The 20,285-nt window shown below is 40.5% G+C and overlaps 1 protein-coding gene across 2 annotated transcripts; it reads right to left on the reverse strand.

The window, feature by feature from the left end:
* Window positions 1-246: 246 nt before the first annotated feature.
* CRLS1 (cardiolipin synthase 1) lies at window positions 247-20,261 on the reverse strand. Of its 2 annotated transcripts, none has more exons than XM_006187075.2 (7): window positions 19,806-20,261; window positions 17,050-17,187; window positions 12,431-12,560; window positions 5,388-5,473; window positions 4,443-4,511; window positions 2,808-2,899; window positions 247-1,241 (listed from the first exon to the last, which is right to left on the reverse strand). In XM_006187075.2, exons 1-7 carry the CDS (start codon window positions 20,109-20,111, stop codon window positions 1,154-1,156), a joined length of 909 nt encoding a protein of 302 aa, XP_006187137.2. In that variant the 5' UTR covers window positions 20,112-20,261; the 3' UTR covers window positions 247-1,153. The 2 variants fall into 2 exon arrangements, with proteins under 2 accessions (XP_006187137.2, XP_014416746.1); XM_014561260.2 differs by lacking the exon at window positions 19,806-20,261 and adding an exon at window positions 19,530-19,675.
* Between the last annotated feature and the right edge of the window lie 24 nt (window positions 20,262-20,285).

Consider the following 20,285-nt stretch of genomic DNA (forward strand, 5'->3'; position numbering starts at 1 on the left):
GGACAATGAGTGGCAGTAGGTCTCCACTGTTAAGAGGAAGCAACCAGCACAACCACTGTCTTCCTGTTCCCTCCTCCTGCATCTCCCATTCTCCTGAACATGACAGTGCAGCAAGAACAGGTCTTTTAAATCAGATGGTCCCAAATGAATTATTTTCACAATGTAAGTGCAAATGATGTATCTGAATGGACTTTGAAAACTTACACAACAGCAGAGGGCCACAGGATACTATACAGACAACCCAAGTTGAAGGTACACTTTTTTCCAACTCTTTTATTCCTTTAACATCTTAACAAAAGATTCCCCAGAGTTTAAAAAAAAAAACTTTGAAAAATACACAGTTTCATATTATTTACATAACATATGAGTACAGGTTCCCGTATGATACAAACACTGTTATGTTAGAAATACAGTGGGAAGGCATGATGGAACTCACTGCCTCGTGGATGGCTAGCGTGACAGACATGCTTTCATTTTCCAGCTGCCTTTGTCACTTATTATCCTGATGCATAAACTGTTAGGCACCTGAGAGGTTGGAAGAACACTAAACATGAACTTCAGTACCTTCTATTTTGATCTTATTATTTTCAAAACTTATTGCATTTTAAATCTCTTTACAAATTTACTTCATCCACAACTAAGCTACCTGTATTCTGTCATTATCCTAAACAATCAAATATTAACCACATACACTGTTAATGTGTACACAGATCTAAAAATCAAACATAAAACTATGTAGCCAAGTTATATAGGATGTATATTTAAACCCAACAAATTCCTGAGGGCTTTGTGAGCCATCTAAATTCTATTAAAGAGAAGTGGCAACTCCTCTGTTTCTATGCTCTGGATTATTTTTTTAATGGAGTAAAAAAAATGGCTGACAATAACTGGAATAATTGCAACCTTATAAATTAATCAAGAGACCTAAGATAAAAAATTCTATAGTTTTATTTGTATTTAAAAATACATTGGAAATTCTGCTTATACCCATGATCAAGCTTATTTTCAATGCACATTAAATTCTGACGACATGGTTTGTTCTGACAAGTCCTTTTTCAAGCTGAACACCAAAATAAGGAAACTCCTGGAGATTTCCACTGGCCCTGCTGCCGAAAATGTATCCTGCTTCCTTGCTAACGATGACGGATGGCTTTCATCTGCCCTTTATCACCTGAACAGTTTTCCGACCGTAATGATAATAACTGTAAGCTGATGCAGCTGTGGTGAAAGCGGTAAAACACCTTTTATGGAAGGAAAGGAGTAAAATTTAATGTCTAACAACAGCAATGGTCATTTTTACCCAGACATTATTCTAGGTAATTTTATTTTCAGAGCAACCTCCTCTCACAGAGGAAACAGTGCCCCAGAGAGCTTGCTCAGGGCCTGAGAACTGAGTCCAGCTTGGTTTCAACTCGAGAGCCCTTGGGCTCATCCCACGGCTCCATGCTGCTGAGAGCATTAGTGCTACTTCTTGCAGATCCTGGGAATTCTAATATCTGAGTCACTTAAAATACCCTGCAGCTTTCTTTACTGATTTTCCGTTAAGGGAACTGCCAGATTCATCAGATTCTCTTTCAAATGACACGAGAGATGCTCGCGCCTGCTGAGTGCTCACAGCTAATGGGCTGCTTTCTGGGGCACGCAGGCGCCTCTGCCCCCACCAGGTGGGCTGCAGGACCGTCAAGACTCTATTTCTGTTTGGTTGCAAACCTGTTCATGCCAGTTTGATGTCCTAAAATCACATATAAACTTAATGAAACATACGGGTGGGAGAGTTGCTACTTCTGAGAACCAAGCTGGAGGCTTTGGAAAGGCTTGATAACAAGGCAAGTTGCTAAAAAATACTGTCAAAGAAGGTAGACAATGCAATTGTTAAAATACTGGAGAAAATGGTAAAAAACTCTAGAAAGTCCTGTACTTGGACTGCTTCGTAAATGTCTTACATTCCTCTATCACTTTAAAGGAGGCAGAACATGAGCGTCAGAGAGGCTGTATTACAGACGCAGTGTTTTCAAGAGAAACTCCCACTGAGGAGCCTACAGTCAAGGGAAAGGCCCCGGGCCTACACCTGGAGGCGAGGACGAGCCAGAAAGAATGTTCAATTACGTGTTTTAGAAAATAAAACGTTTCGCGTGTGTATCATTTTTAAAGTTTTAGCTTAACTGACTTTGGTTAACCAACCATTTTCTGGCTCAGACTGCATCAAGCAAAAAGGTTTTAATTACCTTTGCAAAGCTAAAAGGAGTAAAATACAGTGCTTCAACGTCAGTGCGGCACAATCCAACTCCGAAAACTTTTAACTGTGGCACATTTTCAAGGCTACGCATAAGCTTAACAAAGTAAAACTCAAACTCCTTTCTGCAAGTTTCTCCCCATCTGCCCCCTTCACAGGCCGGATGCACTTCCCCTCCCCTGCCCCACACGGCTGACCCTGCCCAGGTCTGTCCTTCACCACCGTGGCCTCCCCTGTCTCTCTCCACCTAGACAGACCTCATGTCACAAATGCCACTTCCTCCCTGAAGCTTCCCCTCCGCTTCCTACCTGGAAGGATTTTTCCATTCTTCGAAGCCCCAATACATTATCTGTACCTCTCATCCTTTCTAACTTCCATGAAAGCACCTATAATAGAACTTCTACATCCTATACTTGATAGTAAGCTTCTTAACAACGATATCAATCACAAAATATAGCCCACAGTTTTACCCAGTCAGTGCTTAATAAACGTGTTTAAGAACAAAGCAATTTTCGGACTGTCACAATAAGCCATTTTGTTGACATTTTCAAGAGTAATTCTAAATTTAGCTTACCACAGGATCTGAAGATAAATGCTGTCAGCATAATTGAAAACCGGAGCTGCCAAAGAAGCTGCCACCAAGATTAACTGGACTGCTGTGTTTACCTTAAAAAAAAAAAAGTCATAAATGAACAGTGCCAACCTGATCCTGCTTCAGGCTCACACAAGAAAGGCATATAACCCATGCAGTGTGACACAGCGCACGCGCAGCGTGCCTGATGTTGTAATGGCCCTGCCAGCAACGCCGGCATTCACACGGGGGGTGAAGGTCCGCACAGCTGCCCTTTACAGTGAGGGGAAGGGCAATCGTCAGAAAATAGCACCATCTCGAATCCCCACAGCAATTCAATGTCACAAATTCTTTGCCTTTTCTCAGCTGCCCAGTACAACAGCCCTGTGCGTAGGAAAATAATTAACCTACTCTTCACAGGTGAGAGGGGGATGAGTTAAGTGACTTGCCTGCAGTCACAGCAGGTTACAGATCCAAACCCAGGACCCAGGCTTCCCCGCACTTCATTCATTGCTCTCTTCACTTGCCTGCTTGCCAAACCTACGAGACTGGAAAACTGAAATGCGTTCATCTCCACGAGAGAGGCTCTCCGGAGGAAACGAGTAGGTCTCCCGCCCCGGAAGACAGCACGGCAGAGAGGAGGAACACAGAACCAGGGAGACACTGCAGACTCCCTGCACTCATCGTGAGAAGCGGGCTGGGGAAGCACGTGACGGATGGGCCTGTGGGTGATGTGCCCAGAGACACACCTACGCTTGATCGTCCAGCCTGCAGCCAAATTACAGGGATTCCACTCCACTTTAAAAATTAGTAATGAAAATTGTCTGGAGAGCTTCTTACAAGACCAAGGAGTTGGGGCATCTGTCCCTGGCACCTCTTTAAAACACTCACTGAACTGATACAAATACAAGTTGCGTAAGTAAGGAAGTAAGTAACCAACCCATATTTGAAGGTAAAAACCCACCGCAGAGAGTCTCTGGGTTAAGAATGATCACTCCTCTGTCCCGAAGACAATCAGCACCCCTACCCTGTCACACCTCTGTCACAAGGGATGGGGCAAAAGAATAATTAGGGCAAACATATCACGGCTGCTGGTGAAACAAAAGGGCCTTGAGCAGCATTCATACTGTCCTCTGTGTGCAGAGACTGGCACGCAGTTACTGTCCTGAAGAGGGCTCGGGAAAACGGATGGACAACTAAGAGCAGGAGTGGTTTATTAGTGAATAAAACTTTCTTCTGTCCCTTTCCAAGGAACAATCGATCTTGCAAATAAAAGGACCTTATTTTACGGTCTTTTCACTACCGGGAGGGGTGGGTAGTGAAACCTGAAAGGAATCTTCATAATCTCTTTGCATCTCCATCAACACGCAACTACATTTCCACCTCCCCTAAATGGTGGCCCTAATACCTCACTCAGAGGCAAGTTCTCAGACCACCAACACAAAGCACAACATATATACTAAAGGTCCAGAAAGCCTGGGAACAAAAGAATTGGGTTAATGACCCCACTCTCTTTCCTCTGTAGTCAATGCGTGAAAATTTGTCTTCTCCTCAGCTGCTCGAGAGCGAGGTTTATATTCATTATAATAAAAACCCACAAGAGAATAATAACTTGAAAGGACACTGTGTGTCTCCTACCTTGCTGATGAAGGTTGGTTTTAACCTAGCAGTGGCATAGCAAGGATTGAAGTACTTAGACAGTGTGCGCTGGCAGAGGACAAAAAAAATAAAGTTTATTCAATGTGACGTTCAAGTTTAAAATAAACATTTTGTTCTTATATGCAACAGTTCCTGAGTGCACAGCACATGCCTGGCTATATGCTAGACAAACCCTTTATCTGCATCTTCTTCAACATCTACATTCTTTAAAAAATCATACACAGTGTACTGAAAATAGGTTTTTAAATTTATAGATTTATTTCTCAATTCCTATAAAATTCTAACACAATAACTATCATAAAGTCTGACTATTTTTTTAAAACTAAATAAACTGAACAAATCTCCCTTATCACTATTTTCTTTATAGGTTAAAAACCAAACCAATAAAATGCTGCCATTTTCACTGAACTGGAACAAAAAAGATGAGGTTGTTATGCTCATGAGGTGGCTGTAAACTATGCTATACTTCTGTGTTCAAATATTTGTAGAACCAATGAACAATATGTAAACAAACCACTCCATAACCATAAAACTGTCATCTTAAAACCCAGTTCTAGATAATCCACAGTAAAAGCAAAATTAGGCAGGAAGGGTGCTTGTCTATACACAACACTCCTAACAGAGTTTGCTGCAAGGGACGGTGGCCTGAGTTTTATGGGCGATAAGCTAAAATAATTCTGACTTAAAAAAACGCTTTTAAAAAGTTGATTGTCCATCTGTTCACTGAACAATTACCGTAATAGGTGATACAAATAGCAAGATGATACTTATGTCTGTTTTCTTAAATTCTTAGTAAATGGACTGAAAAAATGATTGTCTTAAATTATTTCCATAAAGTGAAACTCAGCACATAATAGCAGGTTTTTTTTTTGCATTAAGTTATAAGTAATACTAAAATAATAATTTTTTTTGAAACAAACTCACCGGTGTTGGAAGAGTTCGATATCTGACATAAAACACAGCAGCAATCAACATTACATCTCTTGAAATTATCATGTAAGTAAGTGGAACTGAAAATCAAATACAAAATGATTTTGATTGGGAGTTTGAAAATTAAGACATTATACTCACAATGAAGCCTTACCATAAACTGGTATTTCACAAAGCAAAAATTGTATAAGAAACACTTACTGACGCCTGTTTAGGGTCCTTATGGTGAACTGCTGATTTTTATGTTCTTTAACCTGCCTTCAAAGCAAGCTCAAAGACAGACTATGGCTTTTAAAGTCTATGCCTGTCAGAATGTTGATCCTCTCACCTCTTTTTGTTTTTTTTTTTCCTTGCATATGTTTTAAAATTGCAGTTATCGGTGTCAGCTCTATGCAGCCCCCACTATTTCGTTTGTCACTCTCCAGCTCTGGGAGTTTGGAAAAGATCACCATGCTCACTATAATTACATGGAATGAGACAGTAACGACGTTGGAAAGGGTGTTGGGACTCAACCACTGTGGCGTCTCCGGAACTTTGCTTGCTTCTGCACGCTAGATCACTTTATGAACAGTAAAATTTGCATTATATGCACCACTTTTGGAGAAAAAACATTTTCATTTTTGTCTGGCCAGTTCCTATCCAGGCAGTTGCTGGTTTTTCTTCTGATCATTCATTCAGTGAATTCTAATTAAACATGAATTCAACTTGTTGACAGCTTTCTCACTGTTCCTAAGATTCTACAGCATGGCCCCGGAGCCAGCAGAAGGACATTTAAAACAGACACCCAAGGAAATCCTTTTCCCTTGTGAATGAGAATGGGAGGGCAGAGGTCTTGTTTCACTTTACATCCTTCCACGTTTCAGGATGTTTTAACCATGGACATGTCACATTTTTATTAAAAAAAATTATTTTAAGAAAAGGAAAAATCTTGAGGCTAACCCTTAAATTGTTTCAATTACTAAAATAGAATCATGCACATCCCTTCCATAATATTTTCAAACAGCTCTTTCTGAATTACTTTCAAAGCTATACCTATAGTCCTCTTCAATTTTGACATTCTATTGGTTCAGCAAATTAAGAAAAAAAACTCACTAATTAATTACAGATTTAAGAATTTAAATCTCTGGTCATGGCTATGATGTAAGTGTTAATCCTTGGCCTAGAACTCACTGACAAGACTATTCCAAAGAGAAAATGCTTATCCACTCAAGTCATGGCATCTGGAGCACACAGAAGACACAGAAGACTGTATGAGCCAAGCAGCAAAGCAAGCAAGCCATGATTTTTAGGAGGATTTCTGTGCCCATAAACCAAACTTTTTTATAGTAACAACCAGCTGACAAAATCAAGTAACAATCAGATTTTAAAATGCAGCAAACTCATGCAAATTATACATAGTAAACACAGCATCAGAAGAAAATAAACACCTGCTACTGCAGTTCATCACCACAGGGGGAAAAAGAATATAATTTAATCCTGAATTAGAGGTTTCTGCAGAAGAGCAGAGGCAATTCAATACACTGCAAAGCCTCGGGTTCTAGTTCTACTGACTACCAAAATTACCATTTATTGAGCATCTGGCACTGTTTATGTATTTTATACATACAATGACGTTTAATTTATATATCAACTCCATGAAAGGTGAACCATCATTATCCCCATTAAGCCAAACAGAAGACAAGCCTCAGGCAGATTATCTAACCTGGCCGAGGTCACCAGGTAGTCAGCAGTACTGCCAGGAATGCTCTCCGGACTCCGTTTACCATTTGTAACAGCCTGGGGGAGGAAAGGGCTGATTACAAAATCAAGGGTTCCTCAAACTGACTACTCATCACAGAATCACCTTGGGAGAGCTTTGTAAAAGCACAGATGAAAGCTCCCTAGGGGTTCACAAGAGCAGCCAGACCGGGACCAAGCTGTACCAGGTGATCCTTAAGGCCTCTGCCAACTGACAGCCTGTATACATACAGGCTCTTACTTAGATTTTGGGGGGTGGGGCTGGGGGTGGGGGTGGATTTTATCCAGTCCCCTGGCTCTTCAATCTTCTAATGTTCCTGCTTTCTCCCCTGACCTTCCCTTCCCTTTTATTCTAGGGCTAAAGCAGCTTTCATTTTGTCTATCATAGTATGACAGTGTGTTAATGGGGATGTAAAATGTGGCAGGGAATCCTCCAAGGTTTTCCTATTTGTTAACTCTGTCTGAAATATAGTTTCTGCAACAAGTAGGTACATCATGGGCAAACTTTATTAGTGTTAAAGGGAAATAATAAAATCATTCACTTTTATATAGCAGAAGTGATTACTATCAATAGCATCATTATTGCATTGAAAAGAATTCCACCAATGCCTACAGTGCACCCAGTTAACATCTCAGGCCCCAATTAAATGTAAGTGAGCAGCCAAGAATTATCAGACATTTTAGCAAAGTCTCCATCATGAAAGAGAGACTAAAACAGAAAAAAAAAAGGAAATTAGAAATTGATACAATATAGGAGTTAAAAAAAACTTACTTACACACACACATAGAAACAGATAAACAGAAGATAGCCTGAAATGACGACACTCATCTATGAAATAAGAAAAAGATATATATACATATACACATGTGTTTTAAAGAACACATAGAACAAGAGCTCTTGGAAATTAAAAACGATGGCAGTAAAAATGTCAACAGAAAGGGTAAATGACAAAGTTGGGGAAATCTCCCGGAGAGCATAAAAAGAGTTTTCAGAAAGAAGAGAACATAGAGTGAGATCTTCAGAACTGAAGCTTAAGTTTTCAGACTGAAGGGCTAGGCTACGTAAGAACATTTAAAAAAATCTTGAAAGTGAAAGCCTACAAGATGCTAAAAAAGTATCAGGCTAATGCTTGTTGAAGAATGAGAGCAGAACTTAAATGTCCACACACACACACACACACACACACACACACACATAAAGGCAAAATAATATACTTTAGACAAAAGGAAAATGATTCCAGGTGGAAGGTCTGAAATATATCAAACATAAAACAAAAAAAGTAAGTATAAAGATTCATCTAAATGAACACTGATTATAAATAATAGTATCATTTGGGTTGAAAAAACATATAAAATTAAAGTATGATAATAATCTAAACTGAGGAAAGAAGGAAGGGAGCTAAAGTATTGTCAGGCCCTTCCAGTGTCCACAAGGAGCACAGCCGTCCCTGGGTATCCACGGCGGGCTGGTTCCAGGAACCACCCTGCTTCCCCCGGGGATGACCAAAATCCACAGATGCTCAAATCCCTTATATAAAATGGTGTAGAATTTGTATATAACCTAGGCACACCCTCCCATACACTTTAAAGCACCTCTAGATTACTTAATACCTAACACAATGTAAGTGCTATGTAAACAGATTCCAGTGTGCAGCAAAGTTTTCTTGGAACTTCCTGGATTTTTAAAAAATATTTTCAATCTGAGGTTGATTGAATCTGTGGATGCAGAACCTGCAGATACAGAAGGCCAAATGTAAAGATCTGTGAACATTAAACTTTGATAAGGTAAAATGAATTATAATTTTGAGAATAGCTAAATGTTGAGAGTGTAAAACTTTCCAACTGGTACAGGAAAAACTGATAAAATAATAAAAATGCAGATAAAAGTAGAACAAAACATACGGGGCATATAAAACACAAAATAAAATGAAGGACTGCTACACAAAATTAATAATCATGGTAAATGGGTTAAATGTTTCAGTTGAAAGATAAAATATTTTTAGACTGGATAAAATAAAGAAAACCTATCTATACGTTATTTACAAGACATATCTAAAATATAAAGATGTGGTCAAGTTGAGAGTTAAAAGATTTAGCCATCATGCAAACACTGACCAAAAGTAAACTAGTGTAGCTACAAGTAATGTTCAACAAAAGAGGCTTCAAGGCAAAAATCATTTCTAGAGACATAGAGAGTGACTTCAAAATAAAACATTCAATTCACCAAGAAGATACAACAATTCTAATTTATATGCACTTAATAGCATGACTCCAAAAGACACAAAGCAAAAATCGGAGCTACAAAGGAAAATAGTGGAAAACTAGACACACAGTAGGCAAATTTACTCTCTCAGTAACTGACAGAAAAGCAGACTAAATGTAAAAAATAAGTCAGTAAGTAAGTAGAGTTAAACATCAGGATTAAAAACTTGACCAAATGGACGTATGTAGACCATCAGACCCAATGACTGCAGAACTCACATTCATTTGAGACACACATGAAGTGTTTATAAAACTTGACTGTATCCTGGGCTGAAGGGCTAAAATCACAGAGCACGTTAAAGACACCTAGAAAGCCCCACAAATTAAGAAATAAACTTGGGGAGGTGGTAGAACGCACACTTAGCATGCACAAGGTCCTGGGTTCAATCCCCAGTGAAAGAATGAAAAGAAAGAAAAGGAAAGGAAAAGAAAAAACTTTTATTAGTACCAGAGGCCAAAGAAAAATCGTAACGGAAACAGATTACTTTGAACTTGATAATGACAAGAACACTAACACCAACATATGAGATACCATGAAAGAGATACTTAGAAGACAATGTATAGCCTTAAATGCAAACTTGAAAGAAGAAAAGCAGAGGAGTGAGTTAAACATCCATCTACAGCTGTGCTGTTCAATACAAGAGCCACGAGCCACATGTAAAGACAGAGCACCAGAAATGTGGCTGGTCTGAATTAAGAAAGGCTGTAAGTGCAACTGCACACTGGCTTTTGAAGACAGAGTACGAAAAAAATCTCATTAATGGTTTTTCATCGACTATATAATGAGATGACAATATTTTTGATCTAGTGGGTTAAATAAAATATATTTTTAAAATCTGGGTGGGTGGCTCAGGCAGTGCATGCTCCCAGCACTCTGTCCCCACTGTAACGGGAGGGCAACCACACACACACAACATGAAAAAATTTCACTTGTTTCTTTTTGCTCTGAATATGACTGCTAGACAAAGTCAAATTAGATCTATGGTTCCCATTATGTTTCTACCAGACAGGACTGATCTAAAGAATTTAGAAAAAGAACAGCAGAGAAAAACTGAAGAAGGATATAGAAATAAAAAAGCAAGATTTAATGGAGCAGTAAACAAATCAGAGAAGTTTGACAAAGCTCAAAGTTGGTGCTTTGATCACTTCTTCTAAATAAAGCTGTAAATTCAATGCAATCTCAATAAAATCCTAAAAGCTTTTTCTGGGGAACCTGAAAAGCTGATTCTAAAATTTACAGACAAATGCAAATAGGTAAGAATATCAAGGTGGAGGAAATTGCTCCATCAAATATCAAAACTTTCAGCAAAGTAATCATAATTAGGGATGGTACTGGTGCAAAGATAGACAAATCAATGGGGAATGAACTACACAACCCAAAATGGACCCAGGAATATCTATGCACATGGCAGTGTCTGGAAAGTACAGACTTTTCATAAAAAGTGCTGGGATAACTGGGTGTCCGTAGAAGCAGTGAGAAAATTAATTTTAAGACAGAATTTTTTCAACCATCAACTGGGAATAATGTAAAAAAATCTTAAAAGCCTTCTACTACAATACATAATCACATATAAACAAAAAGGCATTGGAATGGCATGAGACTTCTCAATAGCAGGATGGAATCTGGAAGTCTATATATAGAACAGGGTCTTAAATTCTGAGTGAAAATAACCTGCAAAGGAGAATTACGCTCAAATCTCAGTCAAGTATGGAGGACAGAATAAGGACACTGGAGACCTCTATAAACCTGGCTGCCACGCTGCAGCCTAGCACAGGAAAACAACTGGAGATTCCGCATCACCAAAAGGAGGACCCTAGCAAGGAAGCCACAGGAGCCTGGAAAAACAGACCCAACAGAGAAGAGAGAAAATGATAATGAATGAGAACGAAGGGAAGTCTCTGCTTGGAAGGCAACCTACACAAGCTGTACCAACATGACCCCTCATACCACAACCTGGAAACAATTTCTATGTTCAACATAGACGTACCTGGCCAAACTTGGTAAAACATTCCAACAAAATACGAAGTAACTCTGAAAAATGGGAGGCACGAAAATACACACACACACACACACACACACACACACACAATCAGTTAATTTTGAATGGAATGCTCCTTAGGTTCTTTTTTCCTACAAATTATCTGTATTATTTACAGCATACCCCTGCTCATATACACACCCCAACCCATATACACACCCTAAGTCAGACTTTCAAAGCAGCACATAAATAAAGTCTAATTCATTTTTAAATTTGGTACATAGATGTAAAAGCCTAAAGGTAGAGGAGAAAAAAGAATCTCTCGATTGAGGAGACTGCCCTAGACTGAAATGCCACTACACTTCTTCCGACCAGATGTCAGTGACGGCGTGCTATCGAAGGACCATGTGGCAGCTTCTTTGTTCTCTGATTCTAACTCTTAGAAACAGTTTAATCTGAACCAAAGGATAAAAACTGAGAAACACAGCTAGAAGCAGAACATGAACAATTAGAAAAGCACATGCAAAATACAAAAGACCATAAAATTTTGTTACAAAGAATAGTCAACATATAAACTACGTGGATAATTTGGAATTGCGTAATAGTGTCTACGTAGTAATAACAATAATGTGGAATTTTACAGACATCATTAGGATTTCAGAGCTCTCATTTATGATTAAGTTGTAATTAATAAATACTAGACTTAGGAAAACTTTAAAGTGCTTTTTAGAATGCTAGGCACTAAGAATATTATACAGTGTCTAAAGATTCTAGGCTAGCATGAGTTGGTACTGTGAAATATTTGCTCATTTTTAACTTTGAACAATTTTGCTAAGAAAACAATGATTACTACTAGTATAAAAGGATATAAATTCTAAAGTAAAACAAACAGCTTGGCAAGTAAAACAGTTCAATGGTTTAAAATTAGGGAAACAGTGTAAACTCGAAAAACATATTTTTGGAACAAAAATTACTTGTCTCTCAATCAAGAAAAATCCTAAGCTGACTAATGGCATTCTTCCCTGTGCTACTTAAGAGTACGCATGGCGGCGCTCTTACCTGGGATAAGATCTGCATAGGTCAAGCTAACATATAAGATACTGATAAGTATTTTATCAGCAAGTGGATCAAGAGCACTTCCCAAAGCTGATTTTTGACTGGCCCAGTTTCGAGCAATAAATCCATCCAACTGAAAATAGAAGTTTTTTTTTTTAATAAATGTCATAATAGGTACAGAGTAGATATCTTGAAGGTTAAGAGACACCAGAACAACAACTATACTTTCATAAAACGTAGATATAACCTCTTCTGTTTCTTACCCCCAAACCTTCGTTTTACTGGTTTAGCTTTAAATTACCAACTGCTCAGAAAGTAATTTCACTTTTCTACAGTACTTTTCTTTCCCAAGGCCTTCAGCTATTTCACAATGTTTTCACAATGCCCCTTATGAAATGAACCCAGACACAAATTTAGAGACGTGTAGAACCCAAATAAAACTCAAAGAAAGCATGACCAACAGAGCACGGACTCGGAGCCCCCTCTTGAGCCTTGGGCTATTGCACTACAGCCAAAACAGCTGCTTTGACTTGCAAGGACTACCTTTAACTGCGAGACTTTCTAACCTTCATTCTACCTACTTTTCTATAATGAGATCCAACTCCCTAAATTTTAACTGTTATTATTTTTCAGTATTTTTTCTTTAGTGCCACTGTTAATTCCATGTCTGACTGTATTTGCATGACCTGTATTTAAATAAAAAATTCAATCCTCTGTACCTGGCCTACTTAAAATTTTTGATATGAAAATTACTTATTCACTATTCTTGGAGACAAACTGTATTTGTTTCCAAGGTCGTACTTGGTGGCCAGTGCGCCAAAGGGGCCTGAAGGCTGATTTTGTCTGACCTGCCCAGAGATTTTTAAAACATAAGTTAGTTGCCAACATTTAAATATTTAAAGTCTTACCTCAAAAAATCCAGATCTCCAGGCTCACTTGAGAAATGGGAAGATCTGGCCACCCGGGGGCCACAAAATGGACTGAAACCAAGTATTGCCTATTAGACAAGGCAGATATTTTCTGGTTTTCCAAGCCCCTACCTGGCTTTTACTTATTTTATTTAATGTCAAGCTTCAACAAATGTTTGAATTTTCTAGTCCTATTTCCATGGAAAAAGATTAAATTAATTTAGACATAATTTAACACGCTACATTGTAAAGGATAAATCAGTCCTCTGTATCTCAAGTATTCCAAAGAATTAGAGACAGCAGCAGTCCAGGCCAGTGGCTACTGTGGTTCAGGAACTGGCTCTCCCACTCACTCACTCACCGTGCGACTTTGGGCAAGTTATTTGGCCTACGCCTCAGTTTCCTCATCTGTAAAACAGAGAGTGCTATCCACTTCAAAGGGCTGGTTGTTTCAGTATATAATGTGATTAATACTTGTTCAGCACTCAGCACTTGGAAAATCCTCAAAAGAAGCAGTTACTAGCTATCACCACCTCTACTGAAAAAATCTACTTTCTTAAGTACACTGGAGGTAACGCTGTCTAACAGAAAGTGCCTAGAGCTGGGAGTTAGGGCCTTGGGAGATTCAGGTGTCAGTTCAGTTTTTGATCTCAGGGAACCTCCCATTTTTTTCACCATCACCACCCTCTCGTCCTCACTGTTCCTCTAACCACATTAGATTCCAAGGTCACCAACATCACCTCTTCTTTATAAACCTCTATAACTCCCTCTTCTACTCTCCCTCACCCCTGCTTAAATACAACTATCATGCCGTCCAGGCCTGCACCAGAGCAGCTGAACATTGATCAAGAAAAACACATAAATGGGGTGACCGATCTCACTTTCTTTCATGACCACAAATCTCCCCAGGGCACCCAATACTGCCTGGCAAACCTACACCCGCTAACTGTGTTTACCTTCCCTTTTCACACTGTCTGCTCTTACCTCAAACTGACTCCATCCCTCCTAAAGCCTCTCTCTCTAGTTCATGACCATGTCTATATTTTCTTGAAAAACAGCAATGGATTGTCAGCACTCCCTCATATTCCCACCTCCAAATCCACCACCTACCAGCATCCATTCACATCCTCTCTGCCCACCCTGGTCCCTGATCCCAGGCCCTCACACCTTCTGTGAGTTGCCTCCCTCCTTCCCCACCCCCCTGCATCACCAATCCCTTATCCTGCCCAGTCATGTAATTAATTAGTTAATTAACAACAAAAATTTCCCCAGTACATCTCTCTTTAAAAACTACCCTTTCTTGACTCTATTTCTCTTCCCCTATGAAGCAGAACTTCCTCAGTGACAGCTACTGTCATCACCACTTCACATATGCTCGCCAACCCACCCTGACTGTCCCACCCTGGAGAGATGGACTCATAAAGGTCACCAATGAATTCTATGTTTTCACCTTACTTGAGCTCAACATAACTGAAATACTTTCTTCACTTGACTTCGGGACACCTTATTGCCTAATTTTCTTCCTTTCTCAGTGTTTCTTCTCAGTGTCCTCTATTGGCTCCTCTCTACTGCTCCATATATTGCTCTTTTCTCTGACTCTGTCTCTTCTTTTACTGCAGCCAGACTTCACCATCCATATGAGGGTAACTCTTACATCTACCTCTAACCATGACTTCCTCCAATCTCGAACTACTGCATTCAACTACCCAACTGTTATCTCTATGTGGACCAGCACAACAACTCTTTTTGCAACCCTGACCTACCCTGAGTGTTGACCATCACAAAAGATGTTAACCTCCATGCACCTGTTTGTTGAAAACAAACAAAAGTAACACCCTAGCACTCATATTTAATTCCCCTCTCTCACCCAGCGTAGGCAATCCATTAACATATCAACTCTATCTTCAAAACACATTCCCAACCCACTCCTCTGGACTACTGTAAGCCTTCTAACCAGCCAACTTCTACTTATGCCTTCCTATAACCCATCTCCACATACAACAGAAATCAGGCCTTGTCACTCCCCTGCTTAAACGCTCCGTGAGTCCAGCCATCTTCCAGCAGCTGTTCCAGAGGCATCAACACCTCCCTGGAGTAAATGTAACACAGTGCCAGTTAACTCAGGCTTCCACACACACTGCTTTGTGTATTTAGAAAAGTGTAAATGAGGCCTCTTCCACTCAGTGAATATTGCAATCTCATGTGGCAACCAAAAAAAACCGTACAAACCAAAAAAGAGCAAATCCAGTAACTGAAAAAAATCTTGTCTGTTACAGAAAAAAAAAATTCCATTATCAGTATAATGGACTTTGACTTGGAGCCCAGATTAATAAGTAGAGGCCTCCACGCTTCAGAGATAAAAGCCCAGGAAAAAAGGAGAGACTGTAAGAATGGGGAGAAGTTGTGACAAACAGGAGCTAAACTCTGGAAAGAAAGAAGTGGTAGCGGTTTCGGTCTCAAGAGACTGTATTTTGATGGGTGTCTGGAAATACCATATAACAATGCAAATGTCCTCCGCTGTTTATCCTGCAAAATCTTCAGTTAATTCTATACTGCTCAGTAGCCCTACTGGGCAGGTGGAATTTTGTTTCTATGAACCTCAAAGGGAATAGGTGATGTTGCAAAGAAAGATGCAATACAACTTTCATTAATAGAAAACTAGTTTCTCTTTATTCTCACTAAATATTGGGCAAACAAATATACAACAGTTTAAAGAGGTACCAAGTCATTACTGCCTGTCTGGGTGCTCACTTGGATCTCAGACCAGCCTTGTACAAGGATCTACAATATAGACCCACAGTATCTCCTTCTACATGCTTTTGTCCTGATTTAACACTTTCCCTGTACCTTTCCCCCACTGCCTTCAATTGTGTTTTTGCAGGACATGCAGTTCTGTAAGCTATTTCAAATTCTTCATGCAAGGGTGGCTGATAAATACAAATAATGTTATCCATGATGATGACTGGCCAGTCCACCAAAGCCTACGCAACATGACACCACAGTGCAGCCTTCTGTTAGAAAATTATTTTCCAAGTTCTAGTTTGAGATAACCTGAATAAATCTCTTCCTTCCCCCAAACCGACACAGTAGTATGCAGGCGCTTTTTCTCCTCTGTCCATCTGCTAGGAGAGTGGAAGAAGGGAGAATGCCTAATGCTCACCCAGGGCAGGGTCTTCTGCAAGGTGGTCAGAAGGGTGCAGAGCAGGGACCAGGGACTTAATCTGTGGGGTGCCTATGGCCTCCTGCCAGCATAAATCTGAACAGACATCTGGCTTCTAGAAGCTTCCTGGTCACAACTGTCCACTGTTTCTCTCTCCACTAGTGCAATCAACCGTTACTGCAGATCAGGGTATTTCTATTACACAAGTAAAAAAAAATGGTGTCACATCTGTCCTTTATTTCTATCCCTACAGTAAGTACCTGGCTTTCTGAGAATTTCTAAGGCTTTTTCTTTTATGATAAAGTTAAAAACCACAAGTAAAAAGCTCCTTCTCCTATGACCCCCTACAACCTCCACTTCCATCTTCAGATCATAAAAAGAATAAGAGTCCCCCATAGATGCTAAAGACAAGCCCTTACACAACGTACTAGCTGAAATTCATCTTGAAGATTTCCTTCCCCTAAAAAGGCAGACTAAGGCCATGTTATTTCAGTGTAGTAGAGAACCTGGGATTTGGAAGGGGAGCAAAATGGGGGAGTGCCTTTACAACTTACCAAATCAGTTAGCCCAGCTAAAGCAAAAACTCCTAGTGCAATATTAAAATCTTCTTCAATAATCAAATAGCCCAAAACTGGGGCCAAGCCAATTCTCGTCATTGACAACATATTTGGGATTGTCCATGGGTTTTCATACTGAAACACAAAGACAACAAAATTTAAATTAAACACTGTAAATTCACATTTTAAATAACCATATACATTGGAAAAATATACTTCATAAACTTTAAGGTTAGAAGCTACATAAACTTTAAATTTAGTACTTTAAATTGAGTTTTAAAATCCATCTTTTTTTAGACATTTCTCTAAAACTGTCAAGAATGCAGAAGATGAAGAAATGCCACGTAGCCAAACACAGACTAAAGAGTCTACTATGTATAGGTTTTCTTCCTAAAGAAGGAAGGAATAAACAAGTCTTAACAACCATGTAACTCAAGCCTTTAACGCATGACTTCACCATTAGAATTCAAAACTAAAAATATACTGCTTTTAAAATGAAATTTCAGGAAGATCTTATACTTCAAGTAGATAAACAGTCTAGAAAGTTTCAGAAAAAAGCCAAATTATCAACCATGGGCATTGTGGCTGAAAAACATTTACTGCAGATAACTTCCTCTCACTTCTCTACATGTACCTACATGTCATACACAGTGTATGGTGACACGAATGAAGGGAAAAAAATTTAACTTCATAACCTCATCACTAAACTGGAGAATTGCTGGAAGAAAATGGAACAAGGAACGGGGATTGAGACTCTAAGGAAATAGAGAAATTCTGTAAATCTGTTAGAAATAGCCACAGAAAGGTTAAGATCCCCAAGTAAAGGCTGAGGGCTCTCACAGCTCCCCTTTGGGAGCTTTATGATTTCTTGAAACTTCATCTGGAGCCAAGGTGTTTGATGTTGGCACTAACAAAATGGCACCTTGGCAGCTGCTCTGAAGAATGTTCCTTCCTTGCCAAACAAAATCTGTTTCATGAGAGGATATTTCAACTTTATAAAAAGCCTCAGCCTAGCATAACTAAGACACACTGCACAATACGGGGCCCAGAAATGCCAAGAAAATGTTCCATAAACCTGGATTTTTTCCTCCAGTGAGTCAAGACTGCCAACTCTACCCCATGGGGCTATGTTCTCACAAGACTAACCCTACTTAACCTCTTTCTTAATCAGTAACCAATTTGCCTGAACCTTAATGTTGACTTTCTAAAAAAGTGACAGTTTCCACTTCTAAATACCTCTTTTTAAAATACTTTGAACCATTTTGCAAGAAAAGGAAGTTCCCTAAAGATACTAAGTTTGTGTTTACAAGTAAAACCCAGCAAGAAATGTTCATCTCAGCTTGGAGTGATAACGGGGTTATTGGGGTCAGGTAACAGAAGACTACCAGTGAAAGCTACAGAAAAATTCAAATTCTCCAGGAAACAATCACCAAACCTCTACTCAAGGACAGTAAACCACATTATATCAATTAAATGGCACCATTCTTAGAACATATTCCAAGCTCAAGTTCAAAGGTCAAAGAGTTTCAGAGTTCAGAGGGAAAAGGTAAGTCTGCTGACCATATTGCAGCACAGACTAAGTCAAATACTGACCCAGCAACTCACTGGGGGGGGGGGGGGAGTTCATGATTGAGAAAAAGGAAAAATATAGCAAATGGTTAGAATAAACAAGCCCAAAACTAATCCCAGAGACAGCCATGGGGCAAAATTAAAGACATAGCTGCAAACAGCCAGGTCATCTCATTTGATGAATAAACCAGACAATGCAATTGGAACAGCGAAAGGGATTCTTTTTAGCTCTATATTTCAGTTAAAATAAAGTAGCTCATTAATTTCTAATCATTAACTTTGTAAACATTTCTACATTAAAATTAAGAGAGCTAATCTCAGATTACCCAACCAGATAACCTGTGGCATACTCGAACAACTACTGCAGTTCTGGGAAGGACTTCAGCCAGGATATGGCAACCTCAAAGCATCCAGCATTCAAACCCCAAAATGCTTTAGCTATTAAGGGAGCTGAGACCCCTGCCAGGATGTGGCCACCTCGACCCATGCTGTACAACTGATGAAAGCAGCACAGGGGCCCCCTGAAGACATAACAATTGAAGATGTAATAATTGCATGAGTCTTGCTAACATGACATCAAAAGCTCTCCCACACTCATGCTCCGATGTCTTCTGCTTGGTCAGTATTTCAACAGGTAAGCGGAACCATATTTCTTGCCGTTTCTTCAGGAAGAGTTTTAATCTTTTTCTATAATTAGAGATTAGAGGATCAAAACTACGACCTAAACTATTTAGTTATCCTTCATATATAGAGTTACCAAAGGTCAACTGAGACGTAATCAAACGTGCGCATACAAAAAGGCTGTATACCTTTCTGAAAATTCCCAGAGACTTGCCCTAAACATTGGGGATTCGCTTCAGAAAATACAAACATGGGCTTTCAATAAGAAGAGCGAAGGCTATTTTTACCAGTGCAATATCCAGAGGCAGTCCAGCTACGGGTGCGGATAGAGGGCAGGAGAGAGACTTCTAACTTGGCCACCGAAACTGAAGGAGGACCCGGTTGGTACCCCTGAAATTCACCGCGACCGAAACACCTGCCCGTAACTTCTCTTCAGGGAACGGTTTAAAACTTCTGAAACGGAAGTATCCGACCAAGATTTGCCAGAGCCCTTAATCCGCGTGCAGGACGGAGTCCCCCAGAGCCGACGACCCCGACCCAGAGTCATCCTGCTCCGTACGTACCAGACTGGCGGCGCTCGCCGGGCTCCACCGGCCGCTCCGGGCCTCGGCGGCGGCGTCCTTTCCGGCCGCGGGCTCGGGGGCCGTCTTCCCCCCGCCCGAGCAGTGGGCCCGCCGGCCGGCGCCAGGCAGCCGCAGGCCGAGCGCGGCCGGGCGCAGCCACCAGCGCTCCGCCAAGCAGCCCAGGCAGCCGGGCGCGGGAGGCAGCAGGGCCCAGCGGGTGCGCCCTTTGCCCGGCCGCACCCCCGGCGCCCACGCGGCACCGCGCAGGGCCCCCCACGAGGCGCGCGCCACCCGCGAGGCCAGCATGGCCCTGCGGCCGCGCCACGGGGTCGCAGGCGGCGAGAGCTCAGCAGCCCGGGGCACCGGCGAGCCGCTTCGCCATCGAGTCCCCGCAAGCTCGGAGGACCTCGGCCGCTTCCATACTAGTTTACCAGCCCCAGCACTCTCCGCTTATTGTACAGGTGGCTTGGAGCCGCCAAG

This window comes from Camelus ferus, chromosome 19 (assembly GCF_009834535.1).
Source record: "Camelus ferus isolate YT-003-E chromosome 19, BCGSAC_Cfer_1.0, whole genome shotgun sequence".
Taxonomy (NCBI): domain Eukaryota; kingdom Metazoa; phylum Chordata; class Mammalia; order Artiodactyla; family Camelidae; genus Camelus; species Camelus ferus.

Coding starts and splice junctions, on each gene's coding strand:
- CRLS1 (XM_006187075.2), bottom strand. CDS start 20,111: ATGCTGGCCTCGCGGGTGGCGCGCGCCTCGTGGGGGGCCCTGCGCGGT. Junction 12,561..17,049: donor TAGCTGGGCTAACTGATTTG/GTAAGTTGTAAA, acceptor TTCTATTTTCAG/TTGGATGGATTTATTGCTCG. Junction 4,512..5,387: donor ATCGAACTCTTCCAACACCG/GTGAGTTTGTTT, acceptor GTCCTCTGCCAG/CGCACACTGTCTAAGTACTT.